The 24,059-nt window shown below is 37.3% G+C and overlaps 2 protein-coding genes across 4 annotated transcripts in view; one reads left to right on the forward strand and one right to left on the reverse strand.

The window, feature by feature from the left end:
• The window catches only part of ACP1 (acid phosphatase 1), a 67,246-nt gene extending 55,959 nt beyond the window's left edge, over nt 1–11,287 (reverse strand). The window contains exons 1-2 of one of the 2 annotated variants that reach the window (XM_053709738.1): nt 11,139–11,287; nt 8,939–9,012 (exon numbers count right to left, since the gene is read on the reverse strand). In XM_053709738.1, coding sequence (XP_053565713.1) covers nt 8,939–9,012; nt 11,139–11,181 — 117 coding nt within the window. In that variant the 5' untranslated portion in view covers nt 11,182–11,287. The remainder of the gene's footprint in view (nt 1–8,938; nt 9,013–11,138) is intronic. The other variant, XM_053709737.1, reaches the window with a different exon arrangement.
• The window catches only part of SH3YL1 (SH3 and SYLF domain containing 1), a 307,999-nt gene continuing 295,224 nt past the window's right edge, over nt 11,285–24,059 (forward strand). For both annotated transcript variants that reach the window (XM_053709734.1, XM_053709736.1), the window contains exon 1: nt 11,285–11,582. In XM_053709734.1, coding sequence (XP_053565709.1) covers nt 11,582 — 1 coding nt within the window. In that variant the 5' untranslated portion in view covers nt 11,285–11,581. The remainder of the gene's footprint in view (nt 11,583–24,059) is intronic.

Consider the following 24,059-nt stretch of genomic DNA (forward strand, 5'->3'; position numbering starts at 1 on the left):
AGTGCCTATCCCATTGTGTTTCTAACCCATATACTACCACAGTAAAACACAAAGAACATATTACATGTACATTACTTCAAAACAGAAGTGAGCAACATTTTGAAATGAGGGGCACCACTGGAATGCTCCCCACCCTCACAAACAGGTCAGTGTGAGAGAAAAAAAATATCTACATATATTATGCATGTGCACAGCATTGTGTGTTGCTGGTAAGCATTTCTGAGCTTAACTATGGCCCCAGGACATTATGCTAGAAAACCCTGCATGGTTTTAGATATCTATTTGTTAAATGAAGTAGAATATATGTATTTACTCCGCTTACAGAGCCAGATAAAGCAGATAACCCGTTGTGATATACCTTTAAGGTATATCCCGCCCTGGAACAGGAACCACCCTATATAAAGGGGTTGGCCCAGACTCACATTGCCTGGAAATTGTTGAAGTCAAGGAAAGATGCTTATTTTCTTGTCTTGTTTTTTGTTTCAGGTCTTTGAATCATTTACTAAGTCCTAAGAGCGTCTGTATTACAGAGTTGGAAGTATATTTATCACTTTCATACAATAATCAATCCAGCATTGTTTTGTTATAGCCTATTCCTGCATTCCTGGTTACTTGCATTCTTTTGCGCTATTACGTTCTCCTGCAAAGGGCCGCCGGATCTACATTCCTCATCAGGACCGGAAGTCGCACTCACACCGCAGTAGCGCAACCGTCAGGTCAGTCTCTACCTACTCTCTGCACGGGAGTCACTGTGTGCCACAAACTTTAAGGTAATCTATCTCCAACTAGATTGCTCATAAGCGCTCATGTTAAAAACGAGTTTCTGATCATAAAGTGCTACTACTCTTGTGCCATATTGCAGACTGTTTTGGATGAATGAACTTGTATATATTTTATGCTGTGTCTGTGTGAGTGCGTGAAGTCGGCTGAAGATCATTTGGAAATATTCCTTGCTTGATACATACTTATCAGGAACTTATTCCTATTCTGAATATGCAATAATAATTATCAGCAAACCTTTCTTATATTCTCTGATCTTTGCATTAAGTTTGCATAGATCAAACACAACAATATATCATTCATACAGCAACAGCCTCATTTTGATCTATACCGGTCATTACAAGTATTGATTTCCGGTTTAGCATTCTCAAGAGCAACAAATCCAATATTTTAACACTATATAAAACACGGTTTATAACCAGTGCATCACATAATTTCCAGGCCATAATTTTAGTGTTGAAATAAGGAATTGTTGCTATTATGACTCCTGAGGAAATAGAGAGTCAGTTTAATAGTATTGAACAAAAGTTAGATTATCTGGCACATGCATTGACTGAAGTGCAAGCAGAGAATCTAGCTATTAAAACGGTGCTTAAAGACTACATGGCCGCTAAAAGTAGCGAGGTACCTGAGCCACATATTCAGTATCCACAACCCTTTTCTGGCAAAAGGCAAGAGTTTAGGGATTTTAAAACTGCTTGTCATTTGCTATTTTCATTGAGACCACGCACCTATCATTCAAATCGTATAAAAGTGTGTACCACCATATCATTCCTACAAGGTGAGCCCCGGACCTGGGCAAATAGGTATTATGAGAACAATGATCCTATTTTAGATTCCTTACAGGATTTTTTCCAAGCAATGGCTAATCTTTATGAGGATACTGACTCTCAGATATTAGCAGAAACAAATTTGCGCTCCCTCAAACAAGGGAAGCGGACAGTGGAGGAGTACACTACTGATTTCCAGATGTGGGCAGTAGACTCCCAATGGAATCAGATCAGTTTAAAAAATCAGTTCAGGCTGGGTTTGTCTGAGACTCTTAAGGATGAGCTATCCAGACAGGATATGCCGGATAGTCTCTCAGCTCTCATAAAACTGAGCACCTCAATTGATAGAAGGATTAGAGAAAGGCGTGCCGAGAAGGCCACATCTGATTACATTCCTAAAAAATCATATATGTATACCACTCCATCAGAGAGGACGACGACAGGTTCCTCACCAATGGAGATTGGCGTTATTAAGGGTCCTCTCTCAGAGGAAGAAAAAGCAAGAAGAAGGTTGGAAAACCTATGTCTCTATTGTGGAAAAAAGGAACACATTGTCTCACAGTGTCCACTACTACAACGACAAAAGAAGGGTAAGCAAAATGAGATACATAACATATGCCATATCTCAGAGAATATGCAATTGACATTGGTTCTCTCTTTACAGTGGGATCAGGAAAGTATCCAGTGCAGGGCGTTGATTGATTCTGGTGCATCCGGAAACTATATAGATTCCCTGTATGTTGTAAATAATAAAATACCTCTTGTGTGTAAACAAAACCCTGTTTATGTCAAATCTATTGATGGAACTCTAATCAAAAAGGGACCAATCACACACCAGACAATACCATTGTTAACCACAATAGACACGGGTCACACTGAATATATCAGCTATGATGTAATACCCATAGCACTTCATACTAGTATCCTAGGTTATACTTGGTTGCAGAGACATAACCCCGAAATTAACTGGGCAGAGTCAAAACTTATATTAAATTCTACTTACTGTAAGACTACATGTTTTCCCCATAGCATTATTGCTACTGTGAAGGAAATTGTCCCTACAGTCTATCAGGATTTGGCAGAGGTGTTCGATATGGTGGAGGCAGAAAATCTACCTCCACACAGACAATTTGATTGTCCAATAGATCTTGTACCTGGAGCAATTATACCTCATGGGAAAATGTACCCATTATCACAAACTGAGCTAGTCTACTTGAGATCTTATTTAGACGATAATTTGAGAAAAGGGTTTATTTCTCATTCAACTTCCCCTGCAGCTGCAGGAATGTTTTTGGTCAAGAATAAGGATGGCACTTTAAGACCGATAATTGACTATAGAGCATTAAATGCAGTAACTGTCAAGAATAGGTACCCTTTACCATTAATTCCAGAATTAATTGAACGTTTAAAGGGTGCTACCATCTACACTAAGTTAGACCTGAAGGGAGCTTACAATCTTATCCGCATGAAAGAGGGCGATGAATGGAAAACTGCATTCCGCACTAGATACGGTCTGTTCCAATATAACGTTATGCCATTTGGGTTGAGTAATGCTCCCGGTACATTCCAGCATTTCATAAACAAAATCTTTCATGATTTAATGGATATATGCGTCATAATTTACCTAGACGATATATTGATTTATTCCAGAACACTGGAGGAACATAAAAGACATGTAAGATGGGTCTTAACAAGGTTAAAGGAACATAAACTTTATGCAAAAAAGGAAAAATGTCTTTTTCATGTGGATAAAATCAAGTTCTTAGGATATATCATAACACCTGACAAGATCCAGATGGATCCTGACAAGGTGTCAGCAGTGATTCATTGGCCCATACCTAATTCTATACGTGCTCTACAGAGATTTATAGGATTCGCTAACTACTATCGTAAATTTATTGACAATTTTTCCAATATAGTAAAACCATTGACCCAACTTACTAGCAAAAAACACCGATACAAATGGACAGATGAAGCCCAACAAGCTTTTGATGTATTAAAACACAGATTTGGTGCCGCTCCTTTATTACATATACCAGACCCAAAATTACAGTATGTATTGGAGGTGGATGCCTCCACTTCTGGAATTGGGGCGGTATTGTCTCAATATAATAAGGAAAAAACAGAGATACATCCTGTGGCCTTCTACTCTAGAAGATTCACCTCTGCAGAGAATAACTATAGTATAGGTGACAAAGAATTACTAGCTATTAAGGTATCATTGGAACAATGGAGACATTTATAAGAGGGCACTATTGAACCATTTAAAATTTACACCGACCACAAAAATCTACAATATTTAAAGCAAAGCAAAACCTTATCAGCCAGACAGGTAAGATGCTCACTGTTCTTAGACAGATTTGATTTCCTAATAACATATAGGCCTGGGGTGTTAAATACCAAAGCTGATGCATTATCACGACTCTATGAACAAACTAACATAGATAATCTCAGTCCAATTATACCTCCTGAAAGATTCATAGGAGTCTTAACACCTCTAGAAGAAGAAATTAAAAAGGCTTTAAAAAGTGAACCCACGAAACCTAACACATGTATCCAAAATAATAAGACTGGATTATTCTATCACAATAAAAGACTATATGTACCATCTATATTAAGAAAGCAAATAATGCATCACACACATGATATACCTCTGGCAGGTCATAGTGGTATACAGAAAACCATAGAAAAAACTAGACGTCTCTTTTGGTGGCCACAGATGGATCAGTCTATACAGGATTATGTTTTATCATGTGACACCTGTGCCAGGAATAAAATAGACCATAAAGGCCCGATAGGGCTGTTATCTCCTCTGCCCATTCCTGAGAGACCCTGGGAGACAATATCGATGGATTATATAGTAGAATTACCCAATTCACAACACTATAACACGATATTAGTCGTAGTAGACCATCTTACAAAGTTAGGGCATTTCATACCTTTAAAAGGTCTGCCATCCGCTTATGTTACAGCTAACGTTTTTTTAGCTCATATAGTAAAGCTACATGGACTACCAAGTAATATCATCACTGACAGAGGTACCCAGTTCACCTCAGCTTTTTGGAGATCCTTATGTAAACTACTGAAAATAAACCCTAAGTTCTCTACTGCTTTTCACCCACAGACTAATGGGTTAACCGAAAGGTTGAACCAAACTTTAGAGCAGTATCTGCGTTGTTATATAACTCATCAACAAGATGATTGGGTGAATTGTCTTCCGATGGCAGAATTCGCCTACAATAATTCTGTTTCCGCCACCACAAAAGTATCACCTTTTTACGCAACGTATGGTTTTCACCCAACAACCATATCCTTATCTGCCACCGAAGTTAATTCCCCCGCAGCTGCAGACTACTCTAAACAGTTACAAGAAAGACTTGATCAGCTGAAACAACATCTTTCTGAAGCAAAGACAACTCAGAAATTTTATTATGACCAACATCACCGATCTGCTCCTGAGTACCAGGAAGGTGACAAAGTCTTATTGTCCACTAAACATCTCCGATTACACGTACCCTCTAAGAAGCTTGCGAATCAGTTTATTGGACCTTTTATAATTGATAAGATAATAAATCCAACTACAGTTAAGCTGAAATTACCCTCACACTACAAATTTCACCCAACGTTCCATGTATCACTTGTGAAGTTATACAAGGCATCAGGTAATACTCCTATACCAATTGATACCCCAATCCTAATCGACAACCAAGAGGAGTTCGAGATTGAAAAAATTCTGGATTCCAGACTCAGAAGAGGTCATCTAGAATACTTCTTGAAATGGAAGGGTTATGGCCCTGAGGAAAACTCGTGGTTACATCACTCTGAAATACACGCACCACGTCTGGTCCGCGCATTTCATAGGAGATACCCTATGAAGCCTTCGCCGGCTAATTAAGGGGGATCTCTGTTGGGGGAGTGTGTGATATACCTTTAAGGTATATCCCGCCCTGGAACAGGAACCACCCTATTTAAAGGGGTTGGCCCAGACTCACATTGCCTGGAAATTGTTGAAGTCAAGGAAAGATGCTTATTTTCTTGTCTTGTTTTTTGTTTCAGGTCTTTGAATCATTTACTAAGTCCTAAGAGCGTCTGTATTACAGAGTTGGAAGTATATTTATCACTTTCATACAATAATCAATCCAGCATTGTTTTGTTATAGCCTATTCCTGCATTCCTGGTTACTTGCATTCTTTTGCGCTATTACGTTCTCCTGCAAAGGGCCGCCGGATCTACATTCCTCATCAGGACCGGAAGTCGCACTCACACCGCAGTAGCGCAACCGTCAGGTCAGTCTCTACCTACTCTCTGCACGGGAGTCACTGTGTGCCACAAACTTTAAGGTAATCTATCTCCAACTAGATTGCTCATAAGCGCTCATGTTAAAAACGAGTTTCTGATCATAAAGTGCTACTACTCTTGTGCCATATTGCAGACTGTTTTGGATGAATGAACTTGTATATATTTTATGCTGTGTCTGTGTGAGTGCGTGAAGTCGGCTGAAGATCATTTGGAAATATTCCTTGCTTGATACATACTTATCAGGAACTTATTCCTATTCTGAATATGCAATAATAATTATCAGCAAACCTTTCTTATATTCTCTGATCTTTGCATTAAGTTTGCATAGATCAAACACAACAATATATCATTCATACAGCAACAGCCTCATTTTGATCTATACCGGTCATTACAAGTATTGATTTCCGGTTTAGCATTCTCAAGAGCAACAAATCCAATATTTTAACACTATATAAAACACTGTTTATAACCAGTGCATCACACCCGTTTAGTTTCATCAAACTAAATTGAAAAGAACTACTTATTCTTGTGAAAGCCAAAATACAAGTTCTCATATTGCAAATTCATGTTAACACATTTCTAGAACAGCAATTCAATGCAAACGTTTAGAATATTGTATTTATACAAGTTTGATAAACATGTACTTCATCCTCTGAATACAGAAAATGAGGGGTCAGAAGTCCATATATTGTTCTTATATGTCACTCAAAGAATAAGGTTTTAGGAAATACATTTTTAAAGCCAGGTGTAAAAGTCTAGGAGCGGCTTTGTCAAGGCCTGATTCAAGGTCATAGGTTTGACCTTAACACTTTCATTTCTGTATTCTGCACATAATCTTGAAATCATAGAATGGTCAAACAGACTGCACTGAGTTTCAACACACATCTTCAATGATAACTTGCTGACCAAAGGCCTTGCATAATAATAAGCGGAGTCAGCAGAGCTGCTCTCCAGGGTGCTGGAATCCGATGTCTGCAATACTCACTGGGGATCAGTAATATACCTTATTATAGCTGACTATCATCTACAAGCACCATGTCTATTTTACTTTTGGGAGAGTAGTAATATTGATATATATATATATATATATATATATATATATATATATATATATATATATATATATATATATATATATATATATATATATATATATATATATATATATATATATATATATATATATATATATATATATATATATATATATATATATATATATTAAATAAATAATGTCCACCAATTTTAAACACAGGGCGAGAGAGCAATTTTTGTTATATATCTATTGTGATATTTCGCCTATGTGGCAAAGTACCGCTGAGAGGTCTGATACTCACCAATCAAACACTTCAGTCCGGGGTGTAAGGTACTTTGCCACATAGGCGCAAATCCAACTATTTTAAGAACTTTTTTTATTTTTCATTAAACAATTTAAAATGGAGGTATGGGCAAGGAAATATTATAGGCTAAAAAAAGGTACCCGTCTATCATCAGAAAAAGGAAATTTTATACCCACTTAAAAAAAGGTGTGACTTCAGGTTTTGTGCTTCTTTGGTTTTGCGGTTTAGTTGATACTTAGAGCCAAGATAATTTAATATATTTTACTTTGTTTTGTTTTTTAGTCTTTAAAGTGTATAATACTATGTGAACATATGTATTTTTCTATTAAAGTTCTGTTCAAACTAAATTTTACTTTTTTTATAGGTGATATTAATATAAAATAAAATTATTGAATGAAAATTTCACTGTGGCCCTCAAATCTCACAGATATAAAGGATCTTTCTGTGAAAAGAAAAAAAAAATGTTGTTACGAGGTGAAGGGTACGTCCTTGGTCTTTATCGACCGTTTTTTGTAGGACATACCCTGCATGTCCTTGGTCGTTAAGGGGTTAAGAGTCTGCTCTGATTGGCCAAACTGCATGCCTGTCAAAACAACTGAGATAATGGGGCAGTCCGCAGAGGCTTAGGTACAAGGTAATCAGAGGTAAAATGTGTATTAATATAACAGTGCTGGTTATGCAAAACTGGGGATTGGGTAATAAAGGTATTAGCTATCTTTTTAAACAATAAAAATTCTAGAGTAGACTGTCCCTTTAACTCTTTCCCATTTCTTCAATTTGCTAAAAGCCACCTATAAGTGGACAGATTAGACCTCACAATAAAATCACATCACTGAAGCAGCCTGTTAAAAGGGACATGAAATCCATTTTTTTTTTCTTTCAGGATTCAGATAGAGCATGCAATTTTAAACAATTTACCAATTTATTTCTATTATCTAACTTGCTTAATTCTCTTGGTATCCTTTGTTAAAATCATATCTAAATAGGCTAAGGAGCTAGCTGCTTATTGGTGGCTGTACTTGTATGTCTATTTCCATTGGCTTACAAATGTGTTCAGACACTCCCAGGAGTGCATTGCTACTTGTGTGCATGGTATCTAATTTCTATATCCATTTTTTCTCCTGTATAACAAATACTTCTCTCTATCGTCTCATTCCAAATTCCTCCCGACATTTTTTTAGGACATTGGTTAGTTACCAAAAATTTCAATTGATTTGACTGATGTCCCATTTCTAAAAAATGAGCTCAGACAATAGATCTGCCATGTTTGGGTTTCTTATTGTTGAAATATGTTGGCAGATCCAGTCTAAGTTTTTGTGTGGTCTCTCTTATATACTAGATAGTTCACAATAAAATAAAATCACTGAAGCAGGTTGTTTTTAAAGGGGCAATAACTAAATAGTGAACTATCTGTCCACATATAAGTGGGTTTTAAAAAAATACAAATCTGAGAAATGGAAGAGAGTTAATATAATGTCATTTTGGTATATGCCCACTAGGTGATGGATGATTGGCCTCTCTTTAGCCCCAAAATGTTGCTATGTTGTAGCTTAATAAAGAAGTTTTTTCACTTTATGGAGAGTGCCACCTTAATACATACAGTACTATAAGTTACTGCTGGGTCACAGGGAGAGACCCAATAGCTGTTGCACCCACATTGAAGACAGTTTATGGGCATATCTAGATCTGAAGGAGAGTGCTGTTCTACAATTAAACATGTCGTACACAAACACACATTCCCACTCATACCTGGTTTAAAATTCCTTCATCCGTTACCAATTTTCGAAAAACAGCTTCTGCTATGGGAGATCTGCAAATATTACCTAAAGAGAGAAAAATAAGAAACCTTAAATTTGCAACTATATATAGCTAAATCTTTTAATATAATGTATAAACAGACTAAACAGTTTCCTATTTCAGATATGTTTTGTTTCAGGAGTACTTTAGGTCAATCTCCAAATGCAGATACAAAATAATCATTTACAGTTATAAGCCTATCATAAAAGTAAAGTAGTGTTTTGTAGTTTCTTTAATGTCAAATGAGTGAATTTAACGCACTTTACCGCTTTCCAATCTGATAATGTATACATGTACGTAAAGCCATTAAAAACATTAACACTTTAAAACTTGTATCATTTTATTGCTATGGGTCCACTTTATTGTTGGTTTCCTATTGTAATGAATGTTGTTCGTTGATTTTAAGAGTAAGGTTACTGATCAGGTGATTTTACCTGTGCTGTAATTCAGATATCCTGAAAATCTGACCTGTTAAGTGTGCCCAGAGGACTGGCATGGGGGGAAAAAACAATGTTTGTTTCAATATTATCTAATTGGTGCAAACTAGATTTTTTTTTTATGGATTAAAAAGGAACCATACATTCACATAGCAACAAACTTTTCAATAATTATGTGGAAATTGAAATGTCACTATGAGAAACCACATCCACTGGAACAAATGCTTTCTTAAAAGAAGTCAGGAAATCATAGGATGATGCCATGTTACAAATACATTTCACACATGGCATATGACTTACTGTAGTAAATTGTCATGAACTAGAACATCTGATCACCGTTATAACCGAAACCCTTAAATTGCATAAATAATCAGCAATTTCCATTAAAGAATTAAGTAAGTTTGTCTATTGAGAAATAAAATGTCAGTTCCTAATCTGGTCACAAGTTTAACCATATCCAACGTATTCCTTTAAAAAAACAGAAAGAAAAAAATGTAACGTGAATGATTCCCCTAAATCAAATCCAAGAATAAGCAAATGTGCTTTCTTGGTTTTATAGCTTTTTTACATTGTACTTATTTTACATAATAGTTGTAATTCTGTACTCAGTAAGTCTAAATTTGAAAGAGTCCCTATAAAACTTGAATACCCAACCTAGCGTCACCCATGCGAAAGTAATAGGTATGCTGTGCTACAATGAGGAGACACCCAGGTTTCACCTATGAAGAGTAACCACACATGGGAAATAAGTAGGTACCACAAATCCCACATTTTAATGTTGGCACCTGCCTTTTTTGTATTATTCCTAGTCTACATAGGTTTATATACAAACACACTTGCTTGGCGTTTAAAATGTGCAGCTAACTTATCCTCCTGACTCTGAATGAAATGTGTCAACACTTTCCTATACTTAAGACCACCCAGCTTAGTGTGACCCATAGGCAATAACATATTGGTACTGAGCACAAAACACAGTAGTCAACAGCTGCAATAAGGATAAAATATCGCCCAGTGGCAGCAGATACTCGAATATCAACCCAAGGCATAAATATGTACACTGCACTACAGTACTGAGGAGGCAACCTTATGTCACCTTTGATGTATATATACACACATACTTTAGAACACATTTTGAGATATATATATATATATATATATTGTAGTACCCCATACCAATCATATCCCAGGGTTGTCAGTTTGTTCTTTTCTCAAAACATACTGACAACCCTGGGATATAAAATTGTACAGGCTACTACAGAAATGAGGTGGCAGTGACAAACATATATAAACAGTAATAAGAACTCAGCACAGCAAAGAGTCGCCTTTACGAAGTAAAGAGTATAAGATATATATGTTACTAAAAATGATAAAGTAGCATAGTGCCACCTCTAGCCTATAACAAGTGTGCCCAATGTACTACAGTATTGTGCACACTATACAGTAGCAATAAGTAGACAGCAGCGTCATCCATGGGACATACATGTGCACATGATACTACAGTATCTATTACTAGCAGGCAACGTACTGTCACATGTGCAGTAACAAAAGTGTATGATATACTGCGGGAACCAGAAGGACAATCTGCAGTCCCCAAGTGCAATAACTTTCCAGGCTAAGAACCCAACGTAACGTGAACAAGGTGATATGTGTTGCTAACAGCTCTATCCCCAGAACATTTAGAAGCGGGACTTGCAGCAACCACCTGCTTTACTCACCTAAACATACGAACAACACAGACTTTCTACCCGGTGCAGCCATTGCTAATCCTTACTGACTGCAACTGGCAGCTTCCGCCGCGATCCTTTCACATTTAGTTGACATACACCACACACACCTCCCAGACGGGAAGCGCGTCATTTTACACCACTTAGTAGGCCACGCGTATCGCCTGATTAAAAAGAGAATGTATAAAATAGAAGTCTAGCAGGGAATTAACCCACTGGTTGCTAGAGAAGGTTGTAACGCAAGTATGCGATGTTACAGCCATCTCAGGCAGCCAAAGGTTAAATAAACTCATAGCGTTGTAAAACAGGTATGTCCTCCCTCACCTGCTCTAGGGTGTGGTAAAGATGAGGAAGCAGGAATGACACCCAAATACTTCTCTGCACATTGTCAGCAGAATAGCTAGAGAAAGGCTGGTGCTGGTGATTACTCTACAAGTGAGTAATAGATCCCCTGGGAGCTCAGCAACGCTGTGTAACACTGATTGTTTATGTTGATGGATTATTTGTTTAATAATTATTCTAGTATTGGAGGTGCTGGTATATCCATCTATCGTAATGGGTTATTAATGATGGACAGTTTGATAAATGTGAGAGTTTGAAATTTATAACACTATTGAATGGATACAGGAATTTTTATAGTCTAATGCAATTTAAAAAAAAATAAAAAAATCTTGTTTTTATGCAATACAAGTTAACATTTTAGAATATTGTATGTATAATTATATGTGTGTGTGTATGTATGTATATATATATATATATATATATATATATATATATATATATATAATGTCAGATATTGGGTAATCCTAGAATTACCTGGGTAAAATGGACATTACCCAAGCGGCTGTGGGTAAAGCCTGATGTATGATCATAAATCCCCTCAGAGTGAGGAGTCACTGCAGCAAACATATATAGCATGCACTGTAATTCCCCCCCCCCCCCCCCCCCCCCCCCCATCTTCACTATCTTTTTTTTATCACTCTGCCTGGGCGTTCAAGCGGGCAAAACCCCCCTTGTAGACCTCATTCCCCAAGGTTCACTTGGGGTGGATGCCAGAGGATCGGCGGGTTGCCTTCCTTCAACCCCCCCAGTCTGAGGCAAAAGAAATGGTGTACATGGGGGAATTACAGTACATCAGGCTTTACTCACAGCCGCTTGGTTAATGTCAGTTTTACCCGGACAATCCTAAATTTACCCAGATTTCTTACTTTACCTGTAACGTGTGTGTATATACAGTATAGTGGTTTTTAATTGTGCTTTTTCTGATTGTGTCAATATCTTCTAGTCCGCTTTTTTACCTAGATCATTTTAAATGTATTGATTACTTATTTGTTGCAAGAATTTAGTATATTGATATTTTGTTTTTGGGGAGGTATCCTATAGCCTTGTCTGTCGCTACCTCATATTTCAATGTTTGTCTTTTTTCCATTGGAGGTGTAGGTCTGATCAAAGAGGATTTGTGTCAGTATTTATGCCATTTGTTTTTATTCTGTGTTTACTTTCTTTAACTAATTTACTTTGTAGTCTTTATATCCATTGTTGAAAAGCATACCTAGGTAGGCTCAGGAGCTGGGAGCTAGCGCTGATTGGTGGCTGTACAAATATACCTCCTTATTATTGTCTTACCAATGTGTTTTGCTGGCTCCCAGTAGTGCTTTGCTGCACTTTCAATAAAGGATACCAAGAGAATGAAGTAAAATTGATAATATAATTAAATTGGAAAGTTTTATATAAAATTGTATGCTCAGAGTCCATGAAAGAAAAAATTTGGGTTTCAAGTACCTTTAAGTTAAGTTGTGTTTAACTCCTTCAGGATGGACGCATCTGTCCAAGTAAACAAAAAAGGAATTACATGATCATCACTGCGCTCATGTACTTCAAACACCGTGAGTGGCTTCTGAGGTCACTACCTGCATTGCAAGGCATGTCCACCAGTCAGATCAATTGGTGTTTGTACACAGAAGGGAGCAGGACACAAAGGGGTTAAAGGAAAAATATTTTTGTTAAACGAAAAAGCAGCACTTGAAAATTGTGACCCAAATCTAGGGGGAAAAAAAACAAAACTTCCTGCTTTGTTGCATACAAGTTAATCCCAACAATACATGAATACAACCAACTCATAGCAAAAACATGCCTGAAGTTGACATAGTCTTTCCCATTGTGTCAAAACACCACCACTAGTATATACTCTTAACTTATCAGCTTATTAGTCTCAAAATAATAGCTGCGGTACGTTATCAAACTGATTATCCATATAAACTGCTACTTCAGTCTTTGGCCCAGTCTTAAAGGGCTATGACACCCAGATATTTTCCAATTTAGTTCTATTATCAAATTTGCTTAGTTCCCAGTATATTCTTTGTTGAAATTGTCTGGAGCACTAAACGGCAGGAAATTGTGCTGCCATCTAGTTCTCTTAAAAATGGATAACATTCTTGAAAGACTGCTGTCATAAAGTGCTCCTGACATGGGTAGGCTTCTAAGCTTATGTCCCTGCTTTTCAACAAACAATACCAAGAGAACAAAGAAAATTTGATAATAGAAGTAAATCCGAAAGTAGTTTAAAATCGCATGCGCTATCTGAATTGTGAAACAAAAGAATTGGGCTTAAAGGGACATAATACTCATATGCTAAATCACTTGAAACTGATGCAGTATAACTGTAAAAAGCTGACAGGAAAATATCACCTGAGCATCTCTGTGAGGTAAAATATCTTCCTTTTTTACATAATTTCCTCAGCTCAGCAGAGTTAGTTCTGTGTAAAAAGTTATACTCAGCTGCTCCCAGCTGCAGGTGAAAAAAAAATAAAAAAAAATGAAGAAATGAACAGCAGCCAATCAGCAGTGCTGAGGTCATGAACTCTTACTGTGATCTCATGAGATTTGACTTAACTCTCATGAGATTTCATAGTAAGCTTCCTTTACCTGATTTGTGAAATAATATGAGAGTTCACGAGGCTCATCCTTTCAGCTGTCCCAGGACAGACACACTAAAATGCTGCTTAGAAATTCTTTACAATGGGAGGTGGCTACTGAGGAACTTTTGAGGTAAAATATCTTTCTTTTTTACATAGAGATGTTCAGGAGATATTTTCTAGTCAGCTTTTTACATCTATACTGCATCACTTTCAAGTGTTTAAACATTTGGGTATTATGGCCCTTTAATATCCCTTTTAAAGAGACAGTCTACAATATAATTTTTATTGTTTTAAAAGATAGATAATCCTTTAATTAGCCTTTCCCCAGTTTTGCATAACCAACACAGTTTTATATTAATATACTTTTTACCTCTGTGGCAATACTTCTTCTCAGCGGTTCATTTTCAGTCTTTAGTCCGTTGTAGCAGTCCTTAAAAGATGCTTTTGTCCTGGAAGGTCTTTGCCTCAGGTGGCACGATTTTGCTATATGAAACGTTGATCTAGGACTTGATTTCTGCCACGTTAACAGCTGAATTGGCGACAAGAAGTACTTGATATGGTACTTTCCACATTAGCTGTAGAGCGGTCTTTCTTGGAAAGCTTTTAACCATTCCCATGTCTCCTGGGGCGATAGCATGGGCTGTTGTTGGATTGCGGCTGTGCACCCTTCACCTAGAGATGTTCAGACTCAAAGGGATACTGAACTCAAATTTTTTCTTTCATGATTCAGATAGAGAATGCAATTTATAGCAACTTTCTAATTTTATAGAAAAAATTGCAAGAAAGGAGCGCTAAAGATAGGATAAAATACCAGTACAATAAAAATAATCAAATAACACTTTCTAAATGTACAAGATATTACAATGATGACATTGACAATAAAAACTTATTATTTATGTGAGATATGTCACACTAAGAAATAACTTACTGACCAGAGCGGTCTAACCCCTACTACTAAAAATATAATATTTACATGAAAAATAATAATAAATAAAATATACTTATCACATATAAAATGTATATGATTGTCAAACGCAACACGCTGCTTCATTGGCCACGCCCCTACACGTTTCATCAGCACGCTAGCCAACTTTCTCAAGGGTTTATTGGTGGTCAGTAGCATGTGTGTCATCATTGCCCTTTTATCTTGCCGGTTAGGACAACCCCTATGTGCTGAGAAAACCGGCAAGATAAAAAGGCAATGATGACACACGCTACTGACCACCAATGAACTCTTGAGAAAATTGGCTAGCGTGCTGACGAAACACGTAGGGGAATGTTGTGTTTGACAATTACGGACAGTGACTTACTAGTTTCTTGATGTTTGGTCCGTTGTATGAACATATTATTGTTTGGTACTACCTTGGATTATTGACTCAGTGACACGGACAGTCTTAACAACATCTACAGGATCCACATCAAGTTGCAGGCAGCGAAGTGGCAGACCCATCTGGTTCGTGGAGTCCTGTTTCTAATTGACTGTTAGAGTATTTTCACAAATGTGCAGTTTTTATTCAAACTTTCTAACTTACTCCTGTTATCAATTTTTCTTCATTCTCTTGTCAGCTTTATTTGAAAAAGCAGGAATATAAGCTTACGAGCCGGCCACTTAGAGATTGTGTCAGTGGCCCTTGGTATGTGCTGCCACCTGAACTACTGCTAAAGCAGTTGGCAACAGCAGGGCCTCAAGTAACCCTTTAATAAACAGAGTATTTAGTTTAGGACTACCTGATGCAGTAATGAATTCCCTCAATTTCCATAGGGGCCCAAACTTGTGCATCATCCCAAAATGCATAGCGTGAGGAGTTATATTATTATTATTATCGGTTATTTGTAGAGCGCCAACAGATTCTGCAGCGCTATTAACAAAGGCGGAGTACAAAAAAATAAATAAATAAGGATTAAATGGGTAGAGGGCCCTGCCAAGAGTTGCACTGTTGTAGTCAGCTCTTGAGAAGGTGATCAACAAACAGCTGGACTCTTAAGCTTACATGCTAGGGGGGTTCAGGGGATAGCAAAGGAGGAGTGGAACTGGTATAAAGAAAGGTTAGCATAGGTTGTATGCATCCCTGAACAGTAGAGTCTTTAGGGAGCACTTGAAGCTTTTAAAACTAGAAGAGTCTTGTGGAGCGAGGCAGAGAGTTCCACAAGATGGGAGCCAGTCTGGAGAAGTCCTGTAAACGGGAGTGTGATGAGGTGACAAGAGAGGAGAGTAGGAGGTCGTGAGCAGAGCGAAGGGGACGGGAGGAAGAGTATCTGGAGACAAGATCTGAGATATTGGGGGGAGCAGTGCAGTTGAGGGCTTTGTATGTCAGAGTGAGAATTTTGTGTTTGATCCTAGAGGCAAGAGGAAGCCAGTGAAGAGATTGGCAGAGAGGTGCAGCAGATGAAGAGCGACTTGTAAATAAGATGAGTCTGGCAAAGGCATTCATTAAGGATTGTAAAGGAGCTAGGCAGTAGGTGGGGAGACCAGAGAGGACAGAGTTGCAGTAATCGAGGCGGGAGAGGATGAGAGAGTGGATTAAAATCTTAGTTGTGTCTTGTGTAAGGAAGTGTCTAATTTTAGAGATGTTTTTAAGGTGGAAGCGGCAGGCTTTAGCCAAAGACTGAATGTGAGGAGTGAAAGAAAGATCTGAGTCAAATGTGACCCCGAGACATCAGACATGCGGGGTAGGGGTAATGATGGAGTTGTCAACAGTTATAGAGAGATTGGGGGTGGAGAGTTTTGAAGAAGGGGGGAAAATAAGGAGCTCAGTTTTGGAGAGATTTAGCTTGAGGTAGTGAGAGGACATCCAGTTGGAGATGTGAGAAAGACAGTTAGTGACACGGGTTAGCAAGGAAGGAGAAAGGTCTGGTGCAGAGAAGTAGATTTGGGTGTCGTCGGCATACAAATGATATTGGAAACCATGGGACTTTATTAGGGAACCTAGTGATGACGTGTAGATTGAGAAAAAAAGGGGACCGAGGACAGAGCCTTGCGGTACTCCAACAGAAAGTGGTGACGAGGCAGAGGAGGCCCCAGAGAAGGCTACACTAAAGGTACGGTTTGACAGGTAGGAAGAGAGCCACGAGAGGGCTGTGTCACATATGCCGAAGGATTGGAGGGTTTGGAGCAAGAGAGGGTGGTCAACAGTGTCAAAGGCTGCGGACAGATCAAGGAGAATAAGAATAGAGAAGTGGCCTTTTGATTTTGCTGTAAGTAGGTAGTTGGTAACCTTAATAATTGCTGTTTCTGTGGAGTGATGGGGACGAAATCCAGATTGCAATGGGTCAATGAGGGAGTTTATTGTAAGGAAATGGGATAGGCATGCATAAGCTAGTTTTTCGAGAAGCTTTGATGCAAGAGGGAGGAGGGAAATAGGGCGGTTGTTGGATGGGGAGGTAGGATCAAGGGAAGGTTTTTTTTTTGTGGATAAGTGTGACCAGTGCATGTTTCAGCGATGAGGGAAATATACCGGTGCTGAAGGAGAGGTTGAAAGTGTTTGTGATTATAGGGGTAAGGGTGGCAGAGAGGGAGGGGAGTAGCTGTGAGGGGATAGGGTCAAGGGGACAGGTAGTGAGGTGAGAGCGCAGTATAAGTGCCGAAACTTCTTCCTCAGTAACAGGAGAGAATGAGCTAAGTTTAAGGTTATGTGGGTTGTGGTTGATTGAGAGCATTTGAGGGGGTGAGAGAATGGAATTATATTGAGAGCTGATTTCATTTCTGATGGAGTTGATTTTGTTATTGAATTGGTTGGCAAAGTCTTGAGCTGACAGAGAAGTTGTATTAGGAGGTGGAGGAGGGAGTTATAGATTTTTGCTGTCTTTCGCTCAGAGATCTGAGAATCTTGTGTCAGGGCCACCAGCTCTGCAACCTGAGCAGAGGTGACTGGGTGTTCAGCTAGTTCCCAGTAAAGGATACCAAGAGAAAGAAGTAAATCTTAACATTGTTTAAAAATGTGTGATCAATCGCAATCATAAAAGAAACATTTTTAAGGTTTATGTTCCTTTCAAGGTCTATTTCTTAATGTTTTATCTTTATTTTATAAATCTTTTTGTTGTTATTTCTACAGACACAAATTCACAGTTTTGGGAACTACAAAATGAAGAATTTATGTTAATATAAATAGAAAAAATGCCAAAAATAATCTTATAGAAACATCTGGGAATGGATTAATGGAATTAATTTACCAAAAAAATAAACATTACAGCCATGAACATACAGCTTCATGCTACATAGTTAAAAAACAATCCTTATTCCAGGATGAATAACTTTTGGATAATAATGTATCAAATAGGATTTTTTTTTTAATAAATTCTAATCTATTTCAATAAGCAAAAATCTGATTCAAATCAAAATCCCTTTTTTTTTTTTTTTAAATCATTTATTTTTATCCAACTTGCTTTAATTTTCAACCGGCATCACAGTCACTCTATAATACATCCTATTAAGCTTCTCTTAAAGGACCAGTCAATACAATAGATTTTCATAATCAACACATGCACGTTAAGGCAATGCAATAGCAGTTAGTCTGAACTTCAAATGAGTAGTAGATATTTTTTTTTTTTTTCTGACAAATTTCAAAGTTGTCTATTTTCACTCCTCCTGTATCATGTGACAGCCATCAGCCAATTATAAATCCATATACGTATATTCTGTGGATTCTTGCACATGCTCAGTAGGAGCTGGTGACTCAAAAAATCTAAATATAAAAAGACTGTGCACATTTTGTTTATGGAGGTAAATTGGAAAGTTGTTTAAAATTGCATGCTCTATCTGAATCATAAAAGTTTAATTTTGACTTGAGTATCCCTTTAATTTGTTTTTATTACCAGCATGTTTTTATGACAAGTTTTACAGCTTTGCTTGCTCATTTTTGCACAAGTAACAAAGCAATCTATTTCCATGCACTACCAACTGCTCAAGCAAATACCACATCTCCATACAGGAAGGATTATAGGTATCATGTGCAGCACTATATTCCTTCACTGAATGCTGTGTAAATCTAGTTCTGACCCAAAGCCATGTATGACACACTGCAATTTTCACGTTTATATAAATTTTGTTTATAGGAAAATGGTTATCTAGACGTATTATAGCAGAACATACCGTGATGGTCAAACCTTTCTTTTAAATCTAAATTTTGCCTGCACTTTGGTAGCTTGAATAATTTGCTTAAAGACATCCAAATCATGCATGTATCTTTTTTTTTTTTTTTTTTTTTGAGGAGAAGAAGACAATACGAAGACAGTTTTGATTTATTGTTTCTCTAAGTTAAATATTTTTTTTTAGATATATTTAATATATTTTATACACACAACCATACATAGATGCTTACGTTATATATTGAAATATATTCGTGCAGCAGCACTATATATTAACCCCTTGGTTGTCAGTAATGGAATAATGTGGTAAGGTGATCATTGTTCCCTCACTGATACTACTAAGGTGTCAGGGTGCCAGGAATCAGACTGAGACGAGAAGTGCAAAAATAATCGCACCTTTATTAATAGAAAAAAATAATAAAAAGTCCACAAGTCAAATAACAAGCCAGGAGTCAAAACCAGAGCTGGTAGTCAGACGAGCAGAGTCAGGAGCCAAAGAGAATAGTCAGATGAGCCGGAATCAGGAACAAGGAAAACAGCAGAGTCAGGAACAAGCCAGGGATCAGGAACCAGGAAGGACGTCAGGCAGCCAGGTAATACACAGGAACTCTCACAAACAGGTCTGAGACAACGCAAAGGCAAAGCATACTTAACAGAGACCCTTTAAATAATAAGTGATGACATCACAATTCTGAGACTGCATCCTGTCTCACATGGATGATGCACACCAGTCTGGCCATAAAAGGAAGTGTAGGAAATGAGAGGTGAGTAAAATGGCTGCCAGCAGCACATGGCAAACAACAGGGAAAAAACCCTGACATAAGGAAAACATGTATTATCATTTGCAGGTGGACAGGTTGGCAAGTAGTGAACCTGTGCGCCTGCAATCGCCACTTGCAATGCTGCATCACACAGCTAAATTAACTTTGTACAAGAGGTTAATGTGGAATTCCACACCCTGCTCCCAGGCAACTAACTGCACAAAAGCAGGGCATATCAATCACCCAGAATGATCGAGTGTCGGGTGATTGATCTTGCCACCTCTGAGGTGTTGGAGAGGCAAAAAAAAGCAGTTTCTGCTTCTTAAATATGTGGCTGCAGGCTCACTCATGCGAGCCTGCTCATAGCCTAACAAAGATGGCAGTACAGCTTCTTAAATCTACCCTTAAAGTTAGGCATGAGTTATCTGCTTAGTGGGGACCTCCCTAGAGTTTTATGTTGAGGTTTAACTATAATGAATTGAATGTAGTGGTACATGGCTTTACAGGCCACAACCATGTAGCGTTTGCTGTTAATGGTTAGACAAAGCCTTTGCAGCTTCCTGCAGATGGTGCCTGATCCAGCAATTTGTCCGTATCCCAAAGGTGTCAGCTGAGTTTCCTTTCATGCTGGGCTACTTAATGCACATTTAAACTAAGGATGTTAGCTGAACCAATTATTCACTGATTCTTTGAAGCTGCTTTACATACCATCTATTTTCTTTCCTTAGAGAAAGTCAATTATTACAGATTTAAGCAGTATGATCCAGGTAATGTTGTTACCCCCTCAGCTTCTAATAATTTCCATTGCATAAAACATATAAAAAGGGTCCGTTAGGGGAATCCAGTATATTCTCCTATACCTTTTAAGCAGTGACACAGATTTGCAAATCTTGAGAAAGGCAACCCGCCGAAACGCGTAGATCACCTGACTGGACCATACCTGGATTGAATGTGTGCACATACGATCAACCATCTGTAAAGGAACAGACCGGTGAAAAGGCTATAACGCCTAAAGCTGCAACGTGTTTGATTGTAAGATGCAATCCCTGCAATCGAGAGAGACAACCAAGAAAACTGGTACCTATGTGAGGAGCGGAACGGAACCCTAGGAATTACAACGCCAGGGGGGTTAGCCGTTGGGGAGCTCATCACAAACAGGATCATAATCCACTCTCACCACGATCGATTGAAAGCACGAAAACTCAAAGAGCATTGGTAAAAACTGCAGATACGATTCACAACCTGAAGACGAGCAATATTTGCTAGAACTAAGGATTCCACACTGACATTTGTTTATAAAAATACATCATAAACAAACTTATATCCGACAAGGCACCCTACGTACATCCGTAGATAGGATTACAATTACCATCTATATGGAATAGGTCAGCGTAAACTGCAACAAAAGTAACAAAGCTGCTACAAAAGTAACAAAAGATTTCAATAATCTATAGGAACGCAACATAATCTTTTTCCATACCACATATTGAAGGATATACTTGTCAGAGACTGTGTTCACATTAGTTCCAACTAATGAATCTGCTGTCAGAAACTGTCCATATTATTTCAAACAATTAAATCTGCTGTTAGAAGTTTTGTCCACATTTCCAACCTACGAATCTGCCGACTGAACTAACACTAATTCAACATAAATGTCAGCATATGCCAGTGTATGATCCACAGTATATATGTTGTAACAAATATATGTTTTAACCAATTTATTCATTGTACTTTTTGTTATACTAAGCAAGTTAAGAAAATATTTTTTAACAATACTGTGTTTTTGTTTGATATTTTATTTTTTAAATATTAGTGTGCACAGATACCGGTGTCTAATTTTTTGTATATGTACTGTTAAAAAAATGTGTTATAAACAATTTTCAAATTGAAACAGTATCCTCCTACTTTTAACCCTATAACATTTCAGTCATTTAGCGCCACTCTCCTGTCAATATGGGTGCCCTCCCAACTATGAGCATCACTCTCACTATGGTGATGTTTTCTTGACACACATACACAAACATATGTATGTATATAAGTGAATGCTTTGACATTGGTAAATATTAGGGATACTTCTAACATTTATTGTGCTCCCACCCCTATACAGTATATGGTTCCTGGAGACACAAAAGCAGTAAATAATAACTGGAAAATGAAATAAACCTTTTTAAGAGTTATAAAGAGGAGATAAGTAGCCTATATTAAAGGGAACATCACATGATCAACGAAAAGTTTTTATTTTTGTATAATGTTCAACCCCATTAAAGGGACATTATACACTCATTTTGTCTTTGCATAAATGTTTTGTGGATGATCTATTTATATAGCCCATAAAGTTTTTGTTTTTTTTAAATGGATAGTTTTGCTTATTTTTAGATAACATTGCTCTGATATTCAGACTCCTTACCAAGCCCTAAAGTTTAAGGAGAATACTGACGTATACCTACTCCAGCTTGCTTCTGTTTGTGAAAAGGGTCTTTTCATAGGCAAAGGAAGGAGGGGGGGGGGGGTGTCTGAAATTTACCACTTGCAGTGGGTGTTCCAGTAACCATTTAAACAGGAAGCTTCTAAGTATGTTTTTAAACAATTTTATACTGGATTTTTATATCAGTATCTGTGCATATTGTTCTTTATAGTAGTGTCTATTACATGCAGTTATATGAAAATTGGTGTATACTGTCCCTTTTTAAGCTTTTGACAGTGATTATAGGGAAAAACCCTGACAGCTGCTAGTATGTTAAATAATTATAGAACTTGTTAGGGGATATAGAGAAGAACCTTGTCTGATGCCATTATGGATATTTAAGCAGAAGAACAGTCCTTGTTCATAGCTATTTATGCAGATTTATATATTCAATAAATTCTGCATTATAAATATGCGACTTAAAAAGTCAGTATTTTGAGAACTTTGGTTATAATCCCTACTCACATTGATCAAGTCCCTTTTTTTTTTTGTCATCAAGAATCAGAATACATTTGGGATGTCTTTTAGCTTGAACCTGGAGTATTAATTAAAAAATAAACATAGTATTGTTGGCTTTTGGTAAAATTTAAATTAATATTAGAAAATGATATTTAGTAAGCAAATTAAATGACAGGGCAACAATAGCTGGCTCCCCTGTGTGTTCTTCTGCAGCTATGATCCCTCACACTATACTTTGGTTTTCCCATCACTGTATATGTGTGCGAATGAGGTATAAATATACATACATACAAATCTATATTGACGTGTATGTGTGTGTGTGAATGCTTCATTATCTGAAAGGCATGAATCTGTGTATATTGTTGATAATTTACAGTATGCAATATAAAATGTATTTAAAAAAAACTTTATTGGCCTCTGAGTGTGCTGTATCCTCCTACTGTTTCTTGACACTGTCTCCAATTTCTAAAGTCTAAACAGGGGTGCAAGACTCCACCTAGGGCACGTATAACAGACTCTACTTTAATATAAACTCCATATTAGCAAACAATATTTGATGCACAGCTTAGGTACTGAAGACGCTGTTTATCCCATGGAATTTCCTTTCTCCCTGATCCACCTTTAACAAAGCAGTCAAAACAGTACAGTGAGTTTAGCTTCTCAAACTAGAATAAAAGGAATATATTAACCAAGACACAGTCCAAATCTTAAGTTTATTAATTTCAACTGAAATTCTTTTGTTACCGTGCTTAGTCTGGTACAAAAAAAATCAACTTATGTGTGGTTAACTTACAGGAAGAACACAGAAATTAAAATGCATTGAGTGTAAACGGTCCAAACTTCTTTGACACAGGGGTAAACATTTTTGTAGCAGTAAAAGGATTAAATACATTTTATCAAGGGAACTCAAATCTCTTTTTTTCAGTGGAAAATCTAAGTAAGAGAGGGCTTAATATATATCTGAAGGCTCCAAGACTTGACTTGACCTGTCTTGGAAGCCCTTTTAAAACTCAGAATTAGTGTAGTACTGAAATGCACAGAAATATATAGAGTGCCTAAAAATCTGTGAGAGCTATTAGGTTACAGGTCTGGAACAAGCTCCATGAAAATAGCATCAAGATAAATCTACAGTTTGTCAATGAAATTATCTTTGGTAGTACTTAACATTCATTCAATTCCTGACTATCCTTCCTATGTACCAGACCAGTGTGATAGGTATATAAAC

This window comes from Bombina bombina, chromosome 4, assembly GCF_027579735.1.
Source record: "Bombina bombina isolate aBomBom1 chromosome 4, aBomBom1.pri, whole genome shotgun sequence".
Lineage (NCBI taxonomy): Eukaryota > Metazoa > Chordata > Amphibia > Anura > Bombinatoridae > Bombina > Bombina bombina.